We start from the raw sequence: 22,807 nt of genomic DNA on the forward strand, positions 1-22,807 counted from the left end.
GCCAACCATGGTGCTTCTTTGTGCTTCAGTTTTCTCTCAGTGAAAACTAAAGAAAAAACTGCTTTTATCGTATTGCTATAATGACTAAATGAGTTCATATATAACAAGCAATTAAAAGAACACTTGGCATATATAATATTTAGTAAATATTAGTGATTATGATCTATCTTATCTTTGTCAGTAATAAAACTGTCTCACTCTAAGCTGGTCAAACACGAAACCCAGAAAATTACTCAGTTAACTTTTTAAGGCTTGAATAATGGTGTATTTCTTCTAATCAGACATTCCTGAAAATTAAGAGTTGCTGTTTCTTGCATTCTTCTACTTACTTTTAATTTCATTTCTCTATGTGCTTTAATAATTCTGCAAGGTGGTAGGTGGTAACTTTGTGAATTATCATGAGTCTTAAAATATCCATATTTCACTCTCATTATTGAGTTAGAGTATGGATATACAATTCTGGGTTCCAAGTGCTTTTCAGCATTTTGAGGGTATGATTTTATTGTCTTTTTGGTACCCAAAATTGTTGATAGGAAAGTTGATGTTAAGATAGTTCTTGACCCTTATAATTTTCATTTTTTTGTTTTTGATTTTTTTGATATTTCATTACATTAAGGATATTTTTAAAATCATATTTTAAAAAGCTTATCCTGTTCAGCAGAAGATTTTTCTATCTGGAAACTTATATCTCATTTCAGTTCTGGGAAACCTCAGCCATCACTATGGGCTCAATATATCTTCCCAAAATTTATATGTTGAAACTTTAATCCCAAGTGTGATGGTACTTGGAGGTGGTTCCTTTGGAAGATAATTAGGGGTAGATGAGGTCATGAGGGCAGAATCCATGATGGAATTACTGCCCTCATAAGGAGCTCTAGGCACCAGATCTTTTTCTATCTGTCATGTGAGGATATAACAAGAAAGCAGTCATCTGTGACTCAGGAAGAGGCCCTCACTAGAACCTGACCATGTGGAAACACCCCTCTCAGATTACCAGTCTCCAGAACCATGAGAAATACTTGTTTGTAGTTTATGCCACACAATCTATGGTATTCTGTCATAGCAACCTGAACCGACTAAGACAGCAATTATCTACTCAATTGCTTGGCGCCAGTTGATCTACTCTCTTCTTCTGGATTCCTACTAAGATAATATTGATGCATCTGATGCTCCTCTCTCTGTTTCCAAATTTTTTGAGTACCTAATAAATTCACATGGCCCAAACATCAAATATCATAAAAAAGACTAGAGTGAAAAGTCTTCCTTCCACTCCTGTTCCCTATTCATTTAGCTCCTATTTCTCTGTCTTTACTAGTAATATATGTGCATATTGCAGTATACACACAGGGTTATAAATAAAAACAACAAACAAACAAAATTGTTCTAATAATACTGTATTATTAACTTTGTACATGATTTCTTTCTCTTTCCTAGTCCCCCAACAGGCAACAAAATAATGTACAGCTATGATTTTACTATTGTAGGCAGTATACCTACACGTAGGGTGATATAGTTTGGATATTTGTCCCTGACCAAATCTCATGTTGAACTGTAATCCCCAATACTGGAAGTAGGGCTTGGTGGGAGGTGTTTGGATCCTAGAGGCTGATCCCTTATGGCTTGGTGCTGCCTTCATGATAGTGAGTTCTCATGAGATCTGGTCACTTAAAGGTGTGTGGCAACTCCCCCAACCCTCTCTCTCTCGTTCCTGCTTCTGTCATATGGTATGCCTGCCCCCCCTTTGCCTTCTGCCATGATTATAAGCTTCCTGAGGCCTCCCCAGAAGCTGAGCAGATGCCATCACTATGCTTCCTATACAGCCTGCAGAACTGTGAGCCAGTTAAACCTCTTTTCTTTACAAATTACCCAGTCTTGGGCATTTCCTTACAGCAATGCAAGAATGGCCTAATACATAGGGGGTTTAATCAAGAAGTGAGGAAGAAATCTGGAGAAGGTTTTGAGGGAAAAAAATGAATAAAACTTAATCTTTGACTTTAGGGAAGATGAAACCATTTGTTGCATAAATCCGCAAAATCCACATTGATGCCTTTACTATAACATAAGCAACACAAGCAAGTTTTCATGCTGGGTGGTGTTGCAGCCCAAGTCACTGTGGTGGACTGCCGTCAGTCAAGGTGAGCAGTCCTTCTATCTGGAGGCTCCATATGATGCTTTTTTCTAATAGCAGTTCTGGAGGCATTCTTGGATAATCATATCTGCTCAGTGCAAAGTTGGGCAGGCATCATGGAACTTTCTAGCACACGTCTCATTCCCTAGTGAAATCCAGAGTACCACTTTGCTCTGGGTTCCACATCAACATTCAAATATTAAGGTCTGAGCCATCTTGCCAGAAAATAAGTATGCCTCTGTGAAGAGAAAAACAGGAACTACGTGAGAAAAATATACAAAATAGTTTATAAATAGAGAGGCTCCTTCTTTGTCTTAATCCCTCCTGGAGATGTCTTCCTGTTCCAATCCCTCTCCCAATGACCCTCCCCGCCTTCCTCCATACACATGCAAATGAAACAAATGGCCTGTTATTTTTCTTTTGTAATAAATAAGGAGTGAAAAAGCATTCCTTGGGAAAAATAAAAGAGAACCAGAAAATGATGAACTAACATCCGACCCAATAATGGTGTCTAAAATTTTGATCCAAAACCCTTGTCCCTGCTAGTGGGGAAAACAGACATCCCAGTCATTCAAGTGATGCTCTGGGTTCTACATCAATGCTCCAAATGAGAACAGAAAATCTTCCGGGGTGCCTTTCACATAGTAACCGAGAGCCATTTTTAACAGGCTTACAATAAAGGCCAGGCATGATGGGTTGTGCCTGAAATCCCAGCACTTTGAGAGGCCAGAGGTGGGAGGATCACTTGAGCCCAGGAGCTAGAAGCTGCTGCGAAATATTATTGCACCACTGCACTTCAGTCTGGGTGACAGAGTGAGACCCTATTTCTAGAAAAAACAAAACAGACACAACACAAATTAATAATTCAGTAATATTTTCTATTTCATTGATCATTATTATTCCACTAATTTGAAGCTTTCTATTTGTGTTTTATAAAAAAAATACTACCTGGGAAAACCATGCCAAATATTCTCTGTTGGCAGACTAGAGAAAGGATTAAGCAAAAAAAGGATGAGTTACAATTTGTCAGAATCCAGGTCTCTCATGTGTACAGAGATGGAAAATGTGAGTAACTAAATAACTCAGGCAAACCCTTAACTGTCTCTTTCTGTCTTTTTATTGAGACTTCTGACAAAAATAAGCCTGAAAGAAAGAGTATACCTGCTTGTGAAACTGAATCAAAGGGTGGAGCTAAGAACAGGGAGGTGCTAAAAAAATTTTTTTTTTAATTTCTTCAGTTGAAAGTTTCTCAACTCTTCAGCCACAATCTCTTACTACAGGAGCAAATTGCCAGTTTTGCTCCAGTGGAAGAAAACAAGGTATTGTAAATATTTCTTTGGTTAATGATTTTATTTATGTTTTTCTTCTTGGTTGAAGTGCCTAGCTAGGTAAAAAATAATGAAGACCCCTTCCCCCAAAAAAGTCCAGAAATAATAGATAAGGCCCAATCCCTTAAGAATTTGTCTGTGTAAGTCAGAGAGTAACCTGAGCTGGTTTGAAGTTTATACTAGAAAAAGGGATATGGGAGAAAGAACATTCATTCCCCAAAAAAGTTAGAGAAATTGTTTTTCTAGAAATTGTGGAGTGGAATTTGCTCCTTGTTTTACTGGGAATTGTGAAATCATCAGTGGAGTTTCCTCCAGTCACATTTATGTATCTGTCAACATGCGCAGAGATAAATAAAATATTCTCTCAGGACAGTTGAGCCAAAACCCTTCAACTCTTTAGGAAATGTGAGCTTGGCACCCTGAATTTGGATCCTATTCATTAATATATGGAACTCACGGTTTGACTCTTTAACTGTTCCCCCCACAAACCCAAAACCCCACTCTCTTCTCCTGGCCACCATTTCATTGGCCATTAGCTTTCTTCTCTTCTGTGGAATAATAAATGTTCCTAATCCCCCACATTATACTAGGTGCTCTTCATAAACCACCCCAAACTATTACCTGTTTCTAAAAAAGGCCTTAGGTGAATAGAAAGGTGCTGGGGATTGGGGAAACTGTCATTCTCTGATATGCACGACTCCATGAGGAGGTAATATTATCAGTGTCATCAGAAAGGCAAGAGGCCCTTGGGAGTGTCTCATGGAAAATGGGACAAGAATCCTTCTCCCCACTCTCCAGATCTTCTTTCTCCTCCTGATGGTTCTCCATCACGTAATCTCTCTCTTTATGCCACTAAAATCTTAAACACAATGAGATACAATGGCAAGAGCAACTGTATTCACAGTCAAGATAACACAGTTGCAGTTTTGACTCTGCTGTGCATCTTTGCTCAATCAACCTCTCTCAGCTTCAGTTTCTTAGCAGACAAAATGGGGGAGCTGGGTTAGGGAGATTCTAAGGGTCTTTCCAACACTGATGTGCTAGGGGCATGCAATGATGAAATGTCTATGATGAGACATTTTGATGAATGACACTATCCTTTTCTTGCTTTCTTAATTCTCTTTGGCTTCTCCTCTGAGCCTGTCTACAGGTTAAGCTCATAGATGATCAGTTTATAGCTCTTGAAAACTGCAAAAGAGCAATTAATTTTGAAAATAACCTGGTAGACTTCTGACCTACACATTTGCAGTCTTCTCTGAAAATATAATTGTCCAACATTTGTATGGAATAATTATTTCCTATAAAATTTCACCTCACAATTCTACACCCTTCAGAAAGTATTTTTCATTGTTGGGTTAAATATCACTAATGAATGGCTTAGTACTTCATTAGGTTTCTTTAAAAAAAGAAAATAAAGAATTGTTTCTCTTGTATGTTCTGGGTAACATCTGATATACAAATAATGATATTAATAAGGGAATTAATGAAGATGAGTACAACTAAATATTAAGCTTACATGAGAAATTAGCTTTTATAATAGAGAATTATTGTTTTCAGGAACATGTTACAAGTAAATAAACACTGGAATAACCATACACTGAGGTAGAAAAACCCCAGCCTCTGAAATGGTACTTTCTCCCCATTTCATGAAGAGTGTGGTTTGGCCAAAAACCAAACATTTTCCGTGTAAATTTAATTCATGAGTTTTAAAAATACAAAGCTTGATATATACTCTATGCAGGTAACAAAATGTTATTTGAATGAGTAAGAGCCTTAAAGGAAATACAGAATTATTTTGAAGATGGCATTTGATCTGTTGAGGAAGAAAGTCACAGGCAAATATTCAATATTTTATGAGAGTGTAGAATTACCACAGATCTACAGTCTTTTTTGTTTTCTATTTAATCAAATAATGTCAGCCTGGGATTATCATAAGCTTTTGGAGTAGGCAGGAGCCACACCTAGGGCATGATTTAGAGGTGGGGAAGCTGTTTGGTTAAGTGTAAGTTTATGGCTGGGGGGATTCCCACTGTATCACTATTAACTCCAAGTTATGATGAAACCAAAACCTTGTCTGCACATGCCTCTCTCATGATTAAGTTATTTGAGTATAGAGAATTCCTGACGTTTTCCAAAGCTCTCATTCTAGGTTTCTCAGAAGGCCAGGTGACGTTCATGCAAGACCTAACTCTACACAACTTTGGCATTAATGAGATTTCCTAGGTCTAAGAATTCGAATTATTTTATTTTTTAAATAATTTCAGTTTTTACTTTTGACTCAGAGTGTACATATGCAGGTTTGTTAGAAGGGTAAAATGTGTGATGCTGAGGTTGAGGTTTGATTGAGTCCATCACCTAGGTAGTGAGCATAGTACCCAATAGTTAGTTTTTCAATCTTTTCTCCCTTCTCTGCCTCCCCATTCTAGTAGTCTCCAGTGTCTATTTTTGCCATCTTTAAGTCTATGAGTACCCAGTGCTTATCTCCCACTTATAAGTGAGAACATATGGTATTTTGTTCCTGTCATAATTTGCTTAGGATAACAGCTTCTAGTGCATCCATGTTGCAGCAACAGACATGATTTAATTCCTTCTTTTGGTTGCATAGTATTCCATGGTGTGTATGTACCACGTATTCCTTATCCAATCCAACACTGATAGGCACCTGGGTTGATTTCATGTCTTTGCTATTGTGAATAGTGCTGTGATGAACACGTGTGTGTGTGTGTGTGTGTGTGTGTGTGTCTCTTTGGTAGAATGATTTATTTTCTTTTGAATGTATACCCAGTAATGGGATTGCTGGGTTGAAGGGTAGTTCTAACTTCCTTGGGAAATCTCCAATCTGCTTTCCATAGTAGCTGATCTAATTTACATTTCCATCAACAGTGTACCCTTTTCTCCACAGCGTCATCAGCATCTCTTGTTTTTTGACTTCTTAATAATAGCCATTCTGACATATACAAGGTAGTATTCATTATGGTTTGGACTTGCATTTCTCTAATGATTAATGATGTTGAGCATTTTTTCATGTTTGTTGCCCACTTGTATGTCTTCTTTTGAGAAGTGTCTGTTCATGTCCTTTGGCATTTTTTAATGGGGTTGTTTTTTGCTTGTTGAATTAAGTTCCTTGTACATAATGGATATTAAACTTTTGTCAGTGGAATAGTTTGCAAATATTTTCTTCCATTCTGTAGTTGTCTGTTTACTCTGTTGATAGTTTCTTTTGCTGTGCAGAAGTTCTTCAGTTTAATTAGGTCCCATTTTGTTTTTTGTTGCAATTGCTTTTGAAGACTTAGTCATGAATACTTCCCCCAACACTGATATCCAGAATGGCGTTTCCTGGATTTTTTTTTTTTCTAGGATTCTGATAGTCTGAGATCTTACATTCAAGTCTTTAGTCCATCTTTAGTTAATTTTTGTACATGTTGAAAGGTAGGGTCTACTTTCATTTTTCTGGATATGGTTAACCAGCTATCCCAGCATCATTTATTGAATAGAGTCCTTTGCCAATTGCTTGTTTTTGTTTACTTTGGTAAAGATTAGATGTCTGTAGGTGTGCAGCTTTATTTCTGGGTTCTCTATTCTGTTCCATTGGCCTATGTGTCTGTTTTTGTGCCAGCACCAGGCTGTTTTGGTTACTGCAGGCTTATAGTGTAGTTTGAAGTTGGGTAACGTGATGCTTCCAGGTTTGTTCTTTTTGCTTAGGGTTGCTTTGGATATTGGGGCTCTTTTCTTGTTCCATATGAAATTTAGAATAGTTTTTTCCAATTCTGTGAAAAATGACGTTGGTAGTTTGATAGAAATAGCATTCCATCCGAGGTTTGCCTTCGGCAGTATGGCCATTTTAACAATATTGATTTTTCCTGTCCATGAGCATGGAATGTTTTTCCATTTGTTTGTATTATTTATGATTTTTAGCAGTGTTTTTTTTTTACCTCACTTTGTAGAGATCTTTCAATTTCTTCATCAGGTGTATTCCTGGGTATTTTATTTTATTTTATTTTATTTTTTGGCTATCGTAAATGGAATTGTAGTCTTGAGTTGGCTCCCTGTTTGAATGTTATTGGTATATAGAAATGCTACTGATTTTTGTACGTCGATTTTGTGTTCTGAAACTTTACTGAAGCCATTTTTTGGTTCCAGGAGGCTTTTGGTGGAGTCTTTAGGGTTTTGTAAGTATAGAATTATATTGTCTATGAAGAGAGATAGTTTGACTTCTTCTTTTCCTATTTGGGTGCCTTTTATGTCTTTCTCTTGTCTCATTGCTCTGGCCAGGACTTCTAGTACTATGTTGAATAGGAGTGGTAAAGAGTAGGCATTCTTGTCTTGTTCCAGTTCTCAAGGGGAATGCTTCCAGCTTTTGCCTATTCAGTATGATATTGGCTGTGGGTTTGTTACAGATAGCTCTTATTATTTTGAGGTATATTCCTTCAACACCTAGTCTGTTGAGGGTTTTTATCATGAATGGATATTGGATTTTATTGAAAGCTTTCTCCACCTCTATTGAGATGATCAGATGTTTTTTGTTTTTAATTGTGTGGTGAATCACATTTACTGACTTGTGTATGTTGAACCAATATAGTACTCCAGGAACAAAGCCTACTTGATGGTGATAAACTAACTTTTTGATATGCTGCTGGATTCAGCTTGCTAGGATTTTATTGAGCATTTTTGCATCTATGCTCATCAGAGATATTTGCCTATAGGTTTCTTCTTCTATTGTGTTTTTGCCAGGTTTTGGTATCAGGATGATGCTGGCTTTGTAGAATGAGTTAGAGAGGAGTCCCTCCTCTTTAATTTCTTGAAATTATTTCATCAGCATTGATGCCAGCTTGTCTTTGTACATCTGGTAGAATTCAGCTGTGAATCTACTTGTTCCAGGGCGTTTTTTGGTTCGTAGGATTTTATCATTGATTCAATTTTGAAACATGATATTGATCTGTTCACGGTCTCAATATTTTCCTAATTTAATCTTGAGAGGTTGTGTGTTTTCAGGAATTTATTCATTTTCTCTAGATTATCTAGTTTGTGTGCATAGAGGTAGTCACAGTAGTCTCTGAGGATCATTTGTATTTCTCCGGGATCAGTTGTAATGTCACTTTTGTTATTTCTGATTGTGCTTATTTATATCTCCTCTTTTTTTCTTTGTTAATCTAGCCTGCAGTCTATCAATCATGTTTATACTTTCAAAAAACCAACTTTTGGTTTTGTTGATTCTTTGTATGGATTTTTGGGTCTCGATTTCATTCAGTTTTGCTGATTTTACTTATGTTTTTTTCTTTTGGAAGTTTTAGCATTAGTTTTTTTTGTTTCTCTAGTTCGTCTAGGTCTGATGTTTGATAGTTAATATGAAATATTTCTAACTTTTTAAGGTAGGCATTTAGTGCTATAAACTTTCTTCCTAACACTGCTTTTTGCTGCATCTTAGAGACTTTGGTATGTTATGTCTCTGTGTCTATTTCAAAGACATTGATTTCTGCCGTAATTTCATTGTTTACCGAAAAGTCATTCAGTAGCACGTTGTTTAATTTCCAAGTAATTCTGTGGTTTTGAGAAATCTTCTTGGCATTGATTTCTATTTTTATTGCACTGTGGTCTGAGAGTATAGTTGGTACAATTTCAGTTTTTAAAAATTTGTTGAGACTTGCTTTATGGCTGAGCATGTGATCAATCTTGGAGTATATTCCGCGTGCAGATGAGAAGAATGTATATTTTGTGGTTGATGGCTGGAGTATTCTGTAGATGTTTATTAATAAGTTCAATTGGTCAAGTTTTTCTTTGTTAGTTTTCTCCCTCAATGATCTGTCTAATGCTGTCAATGGGGTGTTAAAGTCCCCCACTATTGTTGTGTGTCTGTCTAAGCCTTTTTGTAGGTTGAAGAGTACTTGTCTTATGAATCTGGGTGCTCCAATGTTGGGTGCATATACATTTAGTATAGTTAAGTCTTCTTGTTGAATTGAACCTTTTGCCATTATATAATACCCTTCTTTGTCACTTTTTACTTTTGTTGGCTTAAAGCCTGTTGTATCTGATATACGAATAGCATCCACTGCTCTATTTTGTTTTCAATTTGTGTGATAGCTCTTCCTCCAACCATTTAGTTTAAGCCTATGGGTGTTATTACATGTGAGATGGGTCTCTTAAAGACAGCATATTAATGGGTCTTGTTTTTTAATCCAACTTGCCACTCTGTGCTTTTTAAATATGGTGTTTAGCACATTTACATTCAAGGTTAATATTGATATGTGAGGTGTTGATCCTATTGCGAAGTTATTAGCTGGTTGCTTTGTGGTTTCTATTGTGTGGTTGCTTTATAAAGTGTGTATGCTAAGTACTTAAGTAACAGGTATCATTTTTTTGTTTCCATGTTTAAAACTTCCTTAAAGATTTCTTGTAAGGCTGGTCTAGCAGTAACAGATTCCCTTAGCACTTGGTTAAATCGTTTAACTTATTCGAGAAATTATTTTGCCATAAAATCAAAATAGATGGAATTAACTATAGAAACCTAGTTTTAAAAGGCTTTTAAATTAAAATATTATGGTATCGGTTGGGTATGGTATATTGGCTTTGGTTTAGGGTGGACTTGGTAGCATAATATCCATGCAGTTTCCTCAGTTGTAATCATCATCAATAATGTCTGCAATTGCCTCAGTGGTCCAGGCTGTGAGTGTTTGTGATGGAGTGGTGGTGGTGCACATTTGCTGTGGATTGGGGCACCTGTCATTTTCAGGCCAGGTACATGCAGGTGTGGTAGGCTGGCCAGCTGTTTGGTTGCTTCCATTAGAGATGACATTTAGATGTTGAGTATAATATCAAAAAAGATGAAGAAAACTGAGTACTCTTGTTCCAGAAGACCAGTTTCAGAGGGTCTCAAATGAGTGAGAATAAAGACAAACAGTCTTAACTTCTCAATTTCTCTACAAGCATTTTCCAATTAGTTGTGCATGATTCCATGTTTACATAAATTAAAAATGGTAGTTACAGCCCAAACCATGAATATTGTAAATGAGTAATAAATATTTACAAGCACCCATTTTGTGCAAAATCCTTAGCTAGGTGCTGTTGGGTGCACGAAGCAGCATAAAAAGAATATTTTGCTCTCAATAAGCTTATGCTGGAGTTGGAAAAACTAGATACAAACACATGGAAACAAAACTGGTGGTGTGAAAAATGTCAAGAGAGTGGCAAAAACTATGTTATGGGACTCAGCTTTTAACTGACCAGAATCCATTTATTCTCTAATGCACATTAGCACTAAAATTTGAGGCAATTCCCGTAAATTCTCTAAACTTCAGTGTTTTAATATATAAAATACTATTATTGGACTAGAATTTTGCTAAAGTCTATTCAGCTCATATGACAATGTATATGGATATGTATGCAACTATGAATACATATTTTTACAAAGGTGAAGTGGAAATAAATATTAATATGCTCTCTAATTTTTGCTTTATTTTTCTTAGGTTTCCTCAATGGACGCTCTAGCAACATCAATCAACCAGTTTGCCCTGGAGTTGAGGAAAAAGCTAGCTGAATCTGCTCAGGGTAAAAATATTTTCTTTTCTTCCTGGAGCATCTCAACTTCCTTGACCATGGTGTATTTGGGCGCCAAAGGTACCACTGCAGCCCAAATGGCCCAGGTGAGTGGAAAAGGTCAACTATCTTCTGTTTCTTGTAAACTAAGTGCTTTCATTGCCTTTTAACTTCAGTTTTCTCTTGACAACTCAATAATTTACATTTCACAATAACATTCTCTAAAACAAGACATACATTAAAACATTCTATACCATAAAACAAATCCTGGTAAAGAGAATCAATTTGCAAACTGTTGCTAGGAAAACCATTTGAGAACCTGTGTCCTTTAGCAAAATAAAATGGAGAAAGGATAAGGTTATCAATTTTCGTTCAACACCAAAACCAATTTTATTTTGATGATATTATTTCAAAAAGTAATTGGTCAAACTTTAAATAATAGAATTATTCAGCATCTTTATAATCACATAAGGATTTTCTTGAAGACACAAAAAAGAAAAATAAAAGAATTCTGTTTCTCATGCTTTGTTTGATTCTCTCTTTGTTTAGTCCCTGGTTATCTGAATGAATCTAAGGAGCCCATTAAGATCATTACAATAACAATATAATACTATTATATACAGAACTATTTTTGCAATAAGCATCCTCAAAACATTGTGTGTATGTAAATATATATATGTAGTCATAGATAGCAAAATAGCCATATGTGTGTGTAAAAATATATATGAATACATATATATGCAACAATATGTATATATAAATGTGATTTTAAATAAAAAAAAAACAGAAGGAGTAAACTCGGCCCTAAATCTTGCAAAACCAAAAGGCCAAATGACAGAATTTTCACCCAAGAAGGTGACTTCCTTAGAAAGTATGGATGTGAACACGGTTGGTAATTCTGAGGGAAGTGGGCAGAACACATGCTATATTAGTCTGGACTTGGGATAACATCCTTACTCTTGTAGTTCACAAGATATCAGGTGGTTTAAAAACAACAACAGCAACAACAAAATCCTTGTTCACAACTTGTTAATGACAGGTTCATTAGCTCAAAAGTCTTAATCATTAATGTGATAGACAATCTTAAGTGGATTCCAATGTGAATCTATTTCATATAAATACATTGCTGGGTGTTGCTTGTCCTTGTTTTGGATGTTAACACTTTTAGTTGCAAATGGGCCTCATGAATTAACTGTGCACCCCTTTATGTATGGCAGGTGGCCCTTGTTCTATTAACACGGGTCAATGCAACCGTTGATGCAGTATACTGTATTTCTTATTGTCAGCTGGGTCCAGGACTTGGCAGATAAAAGTATTGTCTTCTGTTCTATTGTTGTACAATTCCAAGGAAAGAAGAGTATCTACATCCTTCCTGTTAACTTTCCAATGAAATGCTGGGGTAAACCCAAACATTGTGCCTAAATATGTCAAGTAGTGGTAGACAATAGGAACTGAGCATTTAACTAGAAAAAAAAACAACTAAAATTCCTTAATTTTCCACATAATTATGGCTTTTACCTAAACTGTCTAAATGATGGTCTCAGTTGGACACCTAGCATTCTTCTTAAAACAACCATGAGTAAAAAGGAAATACGGAAAATAAGAGAATTTTACCTCAAGGTTTTCCTAACATCATTCTAGTTACAAAACATAGGAAAATAAAGAGACCAGCAACTTAAATTTGACTTTAGAAAATTTATTTAAGAGCAGTTCTTGACTTATTTTATTACACACATTAAGTCAAGTCAGAGCCCCTTTGTTTAACTAATTATATGTTCTGCAATTATAGGAATGACTGACTTGTATTTACAGATGATGTATGATTTATATGATTACTTCTCTGCAGTCTATTCATTTGTATTTTTATTGAAATTGCAGGTGCTTCAATTTAACAGAGACCAGGGAGTCAAATCTGACCCTGAAAGTGAAAAAAAAAGGAAAATGGTATATCCTATCCTTTAATATATATTTCATAATTAAGGAAAAAGTACTTTTAGCACATGTATTTTAGTGATAACTGAAGCAACTTTTAGCAGGTAATTTTTCTTAGAAACATATATTAAAGTTACAGAAACTTTTTTTGGAATACAAAATATCTACACCTTTTGAAAGATTTCTTGTCCCCACGCCCTTTTAATCTCTCTAAAAATTTCTCTAGTTTCAAACTTTTTCTTGCCTGCTTTTGCAAACTAAATGTGGAGAAAATTATGGCCTCAATAACATTTCATTCTTTTGCACTAACACTAAAGAAAACATTTTTATCCACTTTAGGAACATTTTCAACTTTTGTTTGCAATTCCCCAAATAATTTTATTTAGCTTTAGTTTGCTAACATGTACGTAACTCTTGTTCAACATTTTATTTGACTAGTTCCTTCTCTTCTAAAGGAATTCAACTTGAGCAACTCGGAAGAAATACACTCTGATTTCCAAACACTTATCTCAGAAATCCTCAAGCCCAACGATGACTACTTACTTAAAACAGCCAATGCAATATATGGAGAGAAAACGTATCCATTTCACAATGTAAGTGCAAATGTCTTATTTTAAGCTAATGGAAAAGAAAGAGCAATGTGAGACCAATCAGTAAACTCTGTATATTTCTTTAGGGATCCAGGGACAATCTTCATGTGGTCAGTACTTCCCTGCAAACAATCAATTAGACCAACCAATGAGTGTCTAGTGGTAAAGGAAACCAATAACAGGTCTCAAATCAGATCTAGCAATCAGATATTTCTGTCTAGAATACAGAGGTAGCCCCTGAGAATGGCCTACAAATACATATGGAGACTTGGCTGGAGACTGTCTACTTGAGAGCAAAACTGACCTTGGGATGAGAGAAGTGAGCAGTTTTCACATCAAGACTTTACAGACTTTGGGAACATGAAACATGAAATAATATCAACTTCTCCTCTTTACTAAGGGTTGAAACCCCACCAATGCAGACCATGATGACTCTGTCCTCTGTTAAGAGGGTCACATGACAACCCAGGTCAATAATTTCCTTCATTGTCCAACATCTCTTTGGGCAGGAGGACCCGTGTGTCCAGTGGGCAAAGAGCAAGGAAATTAGATAGGGTAGAAGAATAGCAATAAGATAAAATAAAGCTACCTTGTGATTTCAAGCAATGCTATCCCTGTTCAAATCTAGTGAATTCTGGGGAGTTCAGGAATTGAGCTTTGTTATTACTAAAGACATAAAATCATCCAAATGGAATCTTAAAGACAGTTTCCTTTCTTGTAGGCTCATGGACTCTCGTTTGATGCAGAAGTAGGGGACATGATTGACTCAGTGGGCACTTAGAAACAAGAGGGACACAGAGATAGAGACAAACATATTTTTATATGTCCACAAGCCCTGAATTAAGACAGGCAGTGGTCCCTCAAAAATATTTAAGTTTTCCTTTTATTAGATTTTAAATTCCACCGAATTTAGACTTCATAATCTTCAAGCCACTTCCTGGCAACAGAATTAACTCATCACTTTTTCTCCTACAAGCCCTGCATAAAGTAAGCAAATTGAAGGAATACTACAATGTCTTGAAGAATAAATTGTGTTCCCAAGGCAGATGCCCCCATAACAGCAAACTCAGTCATAGCCTACATGTGATGACTGCCACTGGGTGAACATCAGAGGACCAGGAGGAGGTGGAGGCCTCATTTTTTTTTTTTTTGCCTCAGAATGCCTAATATAACATTCAACTCTGCTTAGAAATCCATTTTCATGGCAGGATATCATTTTCTTCAAGGGTCCTCCACAAGATTCTTGATGTTTAGAATCCACAGAAGGAAGCTACCAGTATCACAAGCCTCACTTTGATTTCATCCCTACCATAAAAAGTCAAGTACAATGCCCAATACCTCTTGGCCACTGGGGTCACTCTTGTTATTTGTAGTCCCTTTCCATTCTAGCCTCATTTCAAGGCATGGATAAAAATAGAAAGGAAGAGGATGTGGAAGCCCCAAAAATGTGGGCATCTGTACTTCCTTCCACAGCTGGAGCTCTGCATAGCTAGCCAGTGCCCTGCTAAGTTTGAAGAGTGAGGTGTTTAGTTTTTGACCAAAACTGGGAGTCAGGAAAGAGAGGATGGAGTGATGGTGTGGGAGTGTGCAATTGCCCGCCTACCTAGTTCTTTTGATAATCTAAATAGATTTGATTTCTCAATTTTGAACAAACTCTACAAAAGGGGATTTTTATCTATGTCTTTCAGAAATATTTAGAAGACATGAAAACATATTTTGGTGCAGAACCTCAGTCTGTTAACTTTGTGGAAGCTTCTGATCAAATCAGAAAGGACATCAACTCATGGGTTGAAAGACAGACCGAGGGTAAGCTTTCACCAAGGGGTTTGGCAGTGTGCTTTTCCCAAACATCCTTGTATTTATTTTAGTTTGCGTCATGTGTAAGTATGTATACTCCTTAAATAGAAGTGTGGACACATTATAAATATTCAGAACATTTATTTCTATTCATGTACATAATTTTTAGATTCACTGCCTTCCTAATAAGTCTTATCTAAAACAAGTAAGTCAGGCCATCACTTTACCAAATAGACAAGAAAATTATCATCTCCCACTAATTCCAAAGAAGAGCCCAAGGGTAAAAAGCAGAAAAATGCAAAAAGGAAATTGAAAATACTGCCACATGCATGGTTTTTAAGGAAAAATATCTACTAATAACAGAAATGTGGCATTAAATGTGCTATAGAATCTTAAATACTTTTCAAAGTAAGTTCAAGTATCAGTTAGAGTATGGATTAAACTACTCTAAAGAAGAGACCCAAAATATAGTGGCTTAATAAGACACAAGTATGTCTTTCTCTCAAATAATAGTTCAAAGGTAGTTAGGCATCCTGGGTTAGAGAGAGCATTCTGCCTCCCAAGGCCAACCAGAGATCCAGGCTGGTGTTCAGCACTGCCACCCTCAATACATGGCTTCCATCTCTAGGTGCAAGATGGTTCTTACAATAGCCAGTTGTAGTAGCAGCAGGAAGTGGGGAAAAGAAATTTCAGCAAAAGCTAATTTGTCTTTAAGGGGATGCCCTGGAAGTTTCACATGTTAATTCCACTCATCTCCCACTGGTCTAAACTTAGTCCATAGCACACTTTCTGCTAGGGTGACCAGTGCATTCTGGTTTGCCTGTGACTTTCCTAGTTTTAGGATCAAAAAGCCCCTAATTCCAGGCAAGAGCGACCAACCACATTCCAGTCAATTCCAGTCACCATACTTGCTGGAAGAAAGATCTGCAAAATGGAGTTTTCAGCTGGGTTGCCATTTGTCACCTAAATTTCAGGGTTTTATTTCTAAAAGGAAGTAGTAGAAGGATTCTCCCAGGCAATTTAACAGTCTTTTATTATTATCCTTATTTTAGAAATAAGGAAGCTGATATTTTAGAGAAATTATCTATGATTACACAGTTTAAAGCTTCAGCAATAGGATTTCGAATATAAGTCAGCTTAGTTCCAAAGTCTGAACTGATTTCTACACACCATGCTGCCTTTTAAATCAACATTTCAATTGATATTATATTATATCTTATGAAGAAATACAAAGGCATCATCATTAATGAAGATTAATTAATCATTCATGACTTAATGAAGATTAATCATTCATGACTTAATGAAGATTAATTCATCATTTGTCATTAATGAATATTAATGATGATGCCTTTGCTTTGTGTCTAAGCACATGGAATGTTTTGCTGTCTTCTCCTCTGAACTTCAGGGCTCATAACAAACACCTGCTAGACATATTTGCCAAGGGTCCCATGCATTTCAAATTCACCATACCTGAAATCACATTCAGAATGGTTTTCCCAGACCTTGTCTTCCTCATGTATTCTCCATCTTGGTGAATGGGTACACCAATCACACACTTGCCCAGAACAGTAATCTGAGACATACTCTAAATTCTACCCTTTCCTTTGCTTCCTCTTAAATGTTTCTCAGAGTTCACTTTTCCTTTCAATTCCTTTCCTCCACAGCCTTTCTTTCTTCGCTATCTTTTATCTGCACAAATGCAATAATTTGCCTCTAATCTTGTTCCCTTCAAATCTAACCTCCATTTACCACCCAAATTACCTGCCTAAAATACAAATTGGACCAGATAGGCCATGTCACTCCTCTACTCAAAACTGATTCATGCTGCCCCATGACCTATGGGATCAACACAAAGCCCCTAACCAGACATATAAGGGCCAATGTGACTGTGGAGCCTTGCTTGTCTCTCTACTTAAACTCTTGTCACTCCCTGGATTAAAATTTATATTTCAGGGATTCTACATGTCATAGAATGTCCCGAACTCCCTGTGCTACTTAATGACCCTGTACTCATGCCATTTCTTCTATCTGAAATACCGTTCCCTGCCCTGCCACCCCCGAACCCCTCCTTTGCCCCCAAATAACTTCTCAGGGCTTCATTCAGGCTAAACATCCTCCTCTTTGCTCCCAGACATTTATGCAAACCTTTACTTTGACACTTACCACACTGTTATCAAAACTAACTGCTTATACATCTATGTCCCCTGCTAGACTCAAGGACTCTGTGTGCAATAACTCTGCCTTCAGCTTTAAACCACACATAACAGGCCTGCTCATAGCAGTTGTTCAGAACATTAATGTTTATTGGAATGAATTGATAACATTGGCAGCCCTAAGTGCTCAGTTCCTTTTACATTGAGCCCATGACTTAAAAGCCGTGGTGAAGCAAGAGTGACTATGATATTTAACTTCCATCCTGATTTGCATTCATCTGAAAATAAGTTTGTTTTGTTTAGAATTATAGATTAGCTAGCAGTTACTAGGTACTTGCCCTTTTGTAGCTTGTGTGAGACCACATTTGATTGTACAGGCAAAAGTATGTTGTGACCTACAACACAAATTCAACATAGCAGGAGTAGGAGTAAGAATGGTGCTGGAGTTGGGCAAAATGTTATGTTTTAGATTCCTAGCCTGGTGACTGTTATGTTGTTTGGAAATCAGGTAGGGATCCTACAGATAGGAAGGCTGGGGCAACTAATCTGCTAGCTTTGCATCCTAGCAAAGCCTTTTAGAGCCAAGAAGACAGCTGTTGTCTGATGCCACATAAGCACGGCTCTTAGGGGTTGGTCCTTGCCTTGCTTCCCCAGCTTAGACTGATGCACTCAAGGTACATAACAAAATCCAGGTGTCTGAATTACAGAGCTGTCCAGAAGATCTTCCTGTGATGATGGAGATGTGCCATAAATCTGCACTGTCCAGTGGAGTAGCTTCTATTCCCATGTGAACACAGGTGATTTGAAATGTGGCTAATGCGACTGAGGAACTGAATTTTCAACTTATTTCATTTCAATTAATTTAAATTTAAGTAGCCACATGAATCTGGTGTCCACCATATTAGACAGCATAAGTCTAGAAGTTTCATTTCTGAAGAAGAACTGAGCAAATAATCTTTTACTTTATGGAAGAAAGGGCAGACTGCAGATTATAGTACTATATGGCCACAGTATGGGACATCCACACTTTAAAAAATTCTCTGTTATCATACCACTGGTCAAATGAGAGGCACCAGAAAATAAGCTCATGGTGGACACAGTTCGAATCTTTTACTGAGCCTTGTTTGCCACATCCCATGATTTCATTCCTCCAGCTGACCCTCCTCACTCTATTCCTCAGAAGCGGAATTGTCTAGAGAGGGAGAAAGCTGTAATCCTTCTGTATTTTCTATTTTGGACACAAATATCTGCTATTTGGAAGCATTCAACATCAAATAAAATAAGGAATTAATTAGTTCTTCAGGAACTTAGACTTTGTCGAGGCAGAGTTCCATATGTCCTTAAGGGAAAGTTGCTAGGGTGTTTGGCATGACTAGGTTCTACCTGAACCATCTCAAAGATACTTCTTTCCTTGAGCTTTCAACAGGTCTTCTCCAAGGTCTTCATTTTTCCTTTAGACAGTAGCATCCAGCATCATTAATAAAAACAACAAACCTGCACACTGAACCTTCCCCAGAAGATTTTAGAATACTTTTCTTTCTTTTTGGTGTTCTGAGGTTTCAACATTATGTTCTAGGCAGGGGTCTTTTTATTTTTATTTATTTACTTTATAACTTTGCTGGCAATTATTTTAAATCTAAATATAAAGGCCTTTAGGTAAACAAAATTGTGTATATTATTTATTTCATGATTTTCTTCTTTTCATTCTGTCCCTTCTTGCCTTCAGTACTTCCAATAAACAAATTTGAAATTTCACAATCTATTCTATCTGCTTTGATTTTCCATTTATATTTACTTTTCATCACTTTGCCCTTCTGTTATTCTTTTCCAGCTCATGATTTTGCTCCAGCTGTGTTCATTCAACTATTCAATCTATTCAAGAGTTTTATTTCCACAGTTATTTATGTTCTGCTTTGACAATTATTTCTTTTCTCTTCCAGACTTATGGTTATTGGTTATTTCTTTTTCATTAGTGAGATCAGTCAGCTTTATCTGAATATGTAAATTTTGCTTATTGTTAAGTCTTTTTGCTGTATTAATTCTGCTTCCTGTTAGTGCATGTTGATGTTGGTGCTTCTCTCTCATAGGGTGGATTTTCTTACCTGTTTAATCCTTTTGGTTTTCTGTGTGTCTTTGTTTGGCAACCCCAGTTTACCAGTCTTAGTTTATAATACAGATCACAATAACTTGTCTATGGTCACTGCTGGGCTGACATTGAGGTGCTGTATTTATAACTTGCCTTCTGGGCATGGGAAGCTTCCAGTTTTTCTTGGGAATTCCTAGTACCTTGGGAACACTGTTCTAACTCCACTGTGACATACGGTGTCCTCACTCATTGCTCTAGACTGTAAGCTAATGTATTTGTAGCCCATTGCTGGTACCCAGGGAGGTATAGAAAGTCAATAAACACAATTGCTGTAAACCAGTGACTCTCAATCGTGGCAACATATTAAATTGAATTTACTGATTACTAAGCCTAACTCCAGATGAACTAATTCAGATATCTTGGAGTGAGGTTCAAGCATCAGTATTTTTAAGTCTTTAGGAGATTCTAATTTGCAGTCAAAGTTAGGAGCCACTGCAATAAATGGAATTATTTCATTAATCTCATTGATGCTCCCTGCCCCCAACAAGCTCCATGAATGCATGGCCTTTGAGTTTCTAACTCCCTGAGCAACACCCCAACCTCCCAAGAAGTCATCTGTGATGCCTTTTGTGTGTGTATGCTGTGGTTTCCTCTATCAGTCTAATCCATCTGTATTTTCTCTTTCGGGATTCTTCAAATTTTCCAGTCCTTTAATGGCATCTTGGCTTGTAGCACTGTTTCAGATACATTCTTTTAAACAAACATATGGTCTAAAACATTAAGTAACCTTGTAAAACAGCATTTTTGACTATAAATTCAAAGGTTAAAAAAAGTAAGTATACTTCGACTATATATTTTAAGGCTGAAAAAAAGTACACAAATATTGTACCCTAGTTTTTAAATTTGTTTTTAATAGAAGAATGGATTTGCAATCCTGAAACTACTTTATGTTTGTTCTAGGATTAAGCAAATAAGGAAATATATTGGAAATCATGAGAGCCAGGAAAGAAATTACAAATAAGGCAAAGACAAAGGCTACAATGAACCCTTTGTTATTAGATTGGAAGTGAAAGTATCAATATGACCTTCTACTCTTCAATATATATGCAGAAAGATAATTCAATAGATAAATGTAGAAATAGATACAGATGTGTGTATAATGCATACATTTCCCAGCCCCATTTGCTGAGAGGATCTGGAAGCAATGACATCCCAATAGTAATCAGCGTATCTGACACCAAGATCTTGATTTCTAAACTCCTTCTTTCAAAAAAAGAAAGCAGAGCTCCTGGAGAAAATGGTGATAACAGAGCTGGGACAAGCGAAGTACAAGATAAGGACTTTTTGTGGTGACAGAATGTAAGGAAATGCTCAAAATACTTGGGAATATGTCAGAAGGACACAGGAGCCAACAGGGGAGGCTTCCGATGACAAAATCTGGAGCAATTTGTGCAACAAAATAAATAATGATAGTAATGGATTATAACCCATAGAATAAAGTAAATACCCATGAGTCTATACTGATATAAACAAATAACTGAAGATCCAAATAAATGAAGAAGGGAAGGCTCTTTCTCACAGTAGAATTCTAGTTAATGAATACAGAAGAATGATGGAAATAGAAAACAACCATCTGCAATAGTAACCACAGTAGTAATTGTTTTAGATAGCAATCATAAATGGATACTAAAATTAGTGGACAAAAGCCTGATGGGAAACAGAATATTACACGCTCTCAAAGTATCTTCCCACATGATACCAAAAAATAAAAAAACCAGCCAGTCCTTTTACATTGGAAAAATCAGTGTTCAAATTAATAGCACCAGTAATAGGACATATGGGCATCATGCACTTCCTTACATGATTCATTGAGAAGAACACAGCATGACTTCGGTGGTTGTATTAGTTTCCTAGGGCTGTCATAACACATTAAGGTAAACGGAGTGGTTAAAAACAACAAAAATGTGTTCTCTCACAGTTTTGGGGGCTAGGTGTCAAAATCAGGCTGTCAGCAAGGCTGTGCTCTCTCTGAAGGCTCTAGAGAAGAAACTTGCATGAGCTTCTCATAGCTTCTGGTGGTTGTTGACAATCCTTGGCACTCATTTGTTTGCTGATGCATCACTCCAATCTTTGCCTGCATTGGTACATGGCTTCTTCTTCGTGTCTGTATCTCTCTTTTATCTCTGCATCTTCTCATGGCATTCTCCTCTCTGTGTGCCTATGTCCAAATTCCCCCCTCCTTACAGAGAGACTAGTCATTGGATTGGGTCTCACCTTAATCCAATATGACATCATCTTAACTTTATTTCATCTGCAGAGACTGTATTTCCAAATAAGGTCACATTCACAGGTACTACGGGTTAGAACTGGGACTTGTGTTTTTGGGGGACACAATTCAACCCACCACGGTGATACTCTCACAAAAATGCATAACTTGAATATTATCCTGATTAAACATCAGACAAACCTAAACTGGGAATTCAGGAGAATTCTACAAAACAAATGGGAAGTCTTTCTTAAAGGTGTCAAGGTCATGAAAGGCAATGAATGAGTGAGAAACTGTTCCAGATTAAAGGTGAATAAGAAGAAATTACAACTAAATGCAATGCAAGGTCTTGTATTGGTTTCTAACCCAGAAAAAAAGGACTTTATTAAAACAACTGATGAAATTTAAATATGACCTGTCAATAATATTCTATTAATGTTAACTTCCTGGTTTGGATCACTGGTGTATGTAAGATGTCATCATTTAATGATATTTTATAATCATAATTATTATAAATGTGGTGTATCACTAGGATGTAATTATATCATTTTCTAATTGTTTATTGTTAGAAGATAAGAAAATAATTTTTTAGTGTAATAGTGTAACAGTACCTAAAAGAACTTATTAGTTTTCATTGTTTTTTAGTTGATTCTCCTTGCTTTCCTTATTATTTGCAAATAATAATTTTGTCTCTTCCTTTTATATAATATCTCATCTAATTTTTTTTGCTTTACTTAGTATTTTGAGAAAAATGTTAAATAATGGTAGTCATAGCAGGCCATAAATACCACTAATGTTTCTGGGTTAGCATTATTATGGGTTTGTTGAAGAAAAATATTATTTTTAATATTATAGAAGTATTCTTCATTTTAATTTACAAAGTCATCATTTTAAAATTAGAAATGAATGTTGAAGATCAAAAGTATTTTTGTAGATGATGTTATGATTTTTTTCTCCTATCAGTCATCAAAGCAATTGTCTCAGTCCATTACAGCTG

General features: G+C 36.3%; 1 protein-coding gene across 1 annotated transcript in view; it reads left to right on the forward strand.

Annotated features, from left to right (window-relative positions):
* The first annotated feature begins 1,648 nt into the window (after window positions 1–1,648).
* Window positions 1,649–22,807, forward strand: part of SERPINB10 (serpin family B member 10) — a 28,718-nt gene continuing 7,559 nt past the window's right edge. Inside the window, exons 1-6 of the mRNA XM_008952656.6 lie at window positions 1,649–1,671; window positions 3,367–3,447; window positions 10,917–11,093; window positions 12,865–12,930; window positions 13,374–13,511; window positions 15,197–15,314. Coding sequence (XP_008950904.3) covers window positions 1,651–1,671; window positions 3,367–3,447; window positions 10,917–11,093; window positions 12,865–12,930; window positions 13,374–13,511; window positions 15,197–15,314 — 601 coding nt within the window. The 5' untranslated portion in view covers window positions 1,649–1,650. The remainder of the gene's footprint in view (window positions 1,672–3,366; window positions 3,448–10,916; window positions 11,094–12,864; window positions 12,931–13,373; window positions 13,512–15,196; window positions 15,315–22,807) is intronic.

Source organism: Pan paniscus, chromosome 17 (assembly GCF_029289425.2).
Source record: "Pan paniscus chromosome 17, NHGRI_mPanPan1-v2.0_pri, whole genome shotgun sequence".
In the NCBI taxonomy this organism is placed as follows: Eukaryota; Metazoa; Chordata; class Mammalia; order Primates; family Hominidae; genus Pan; species Pan paniscus.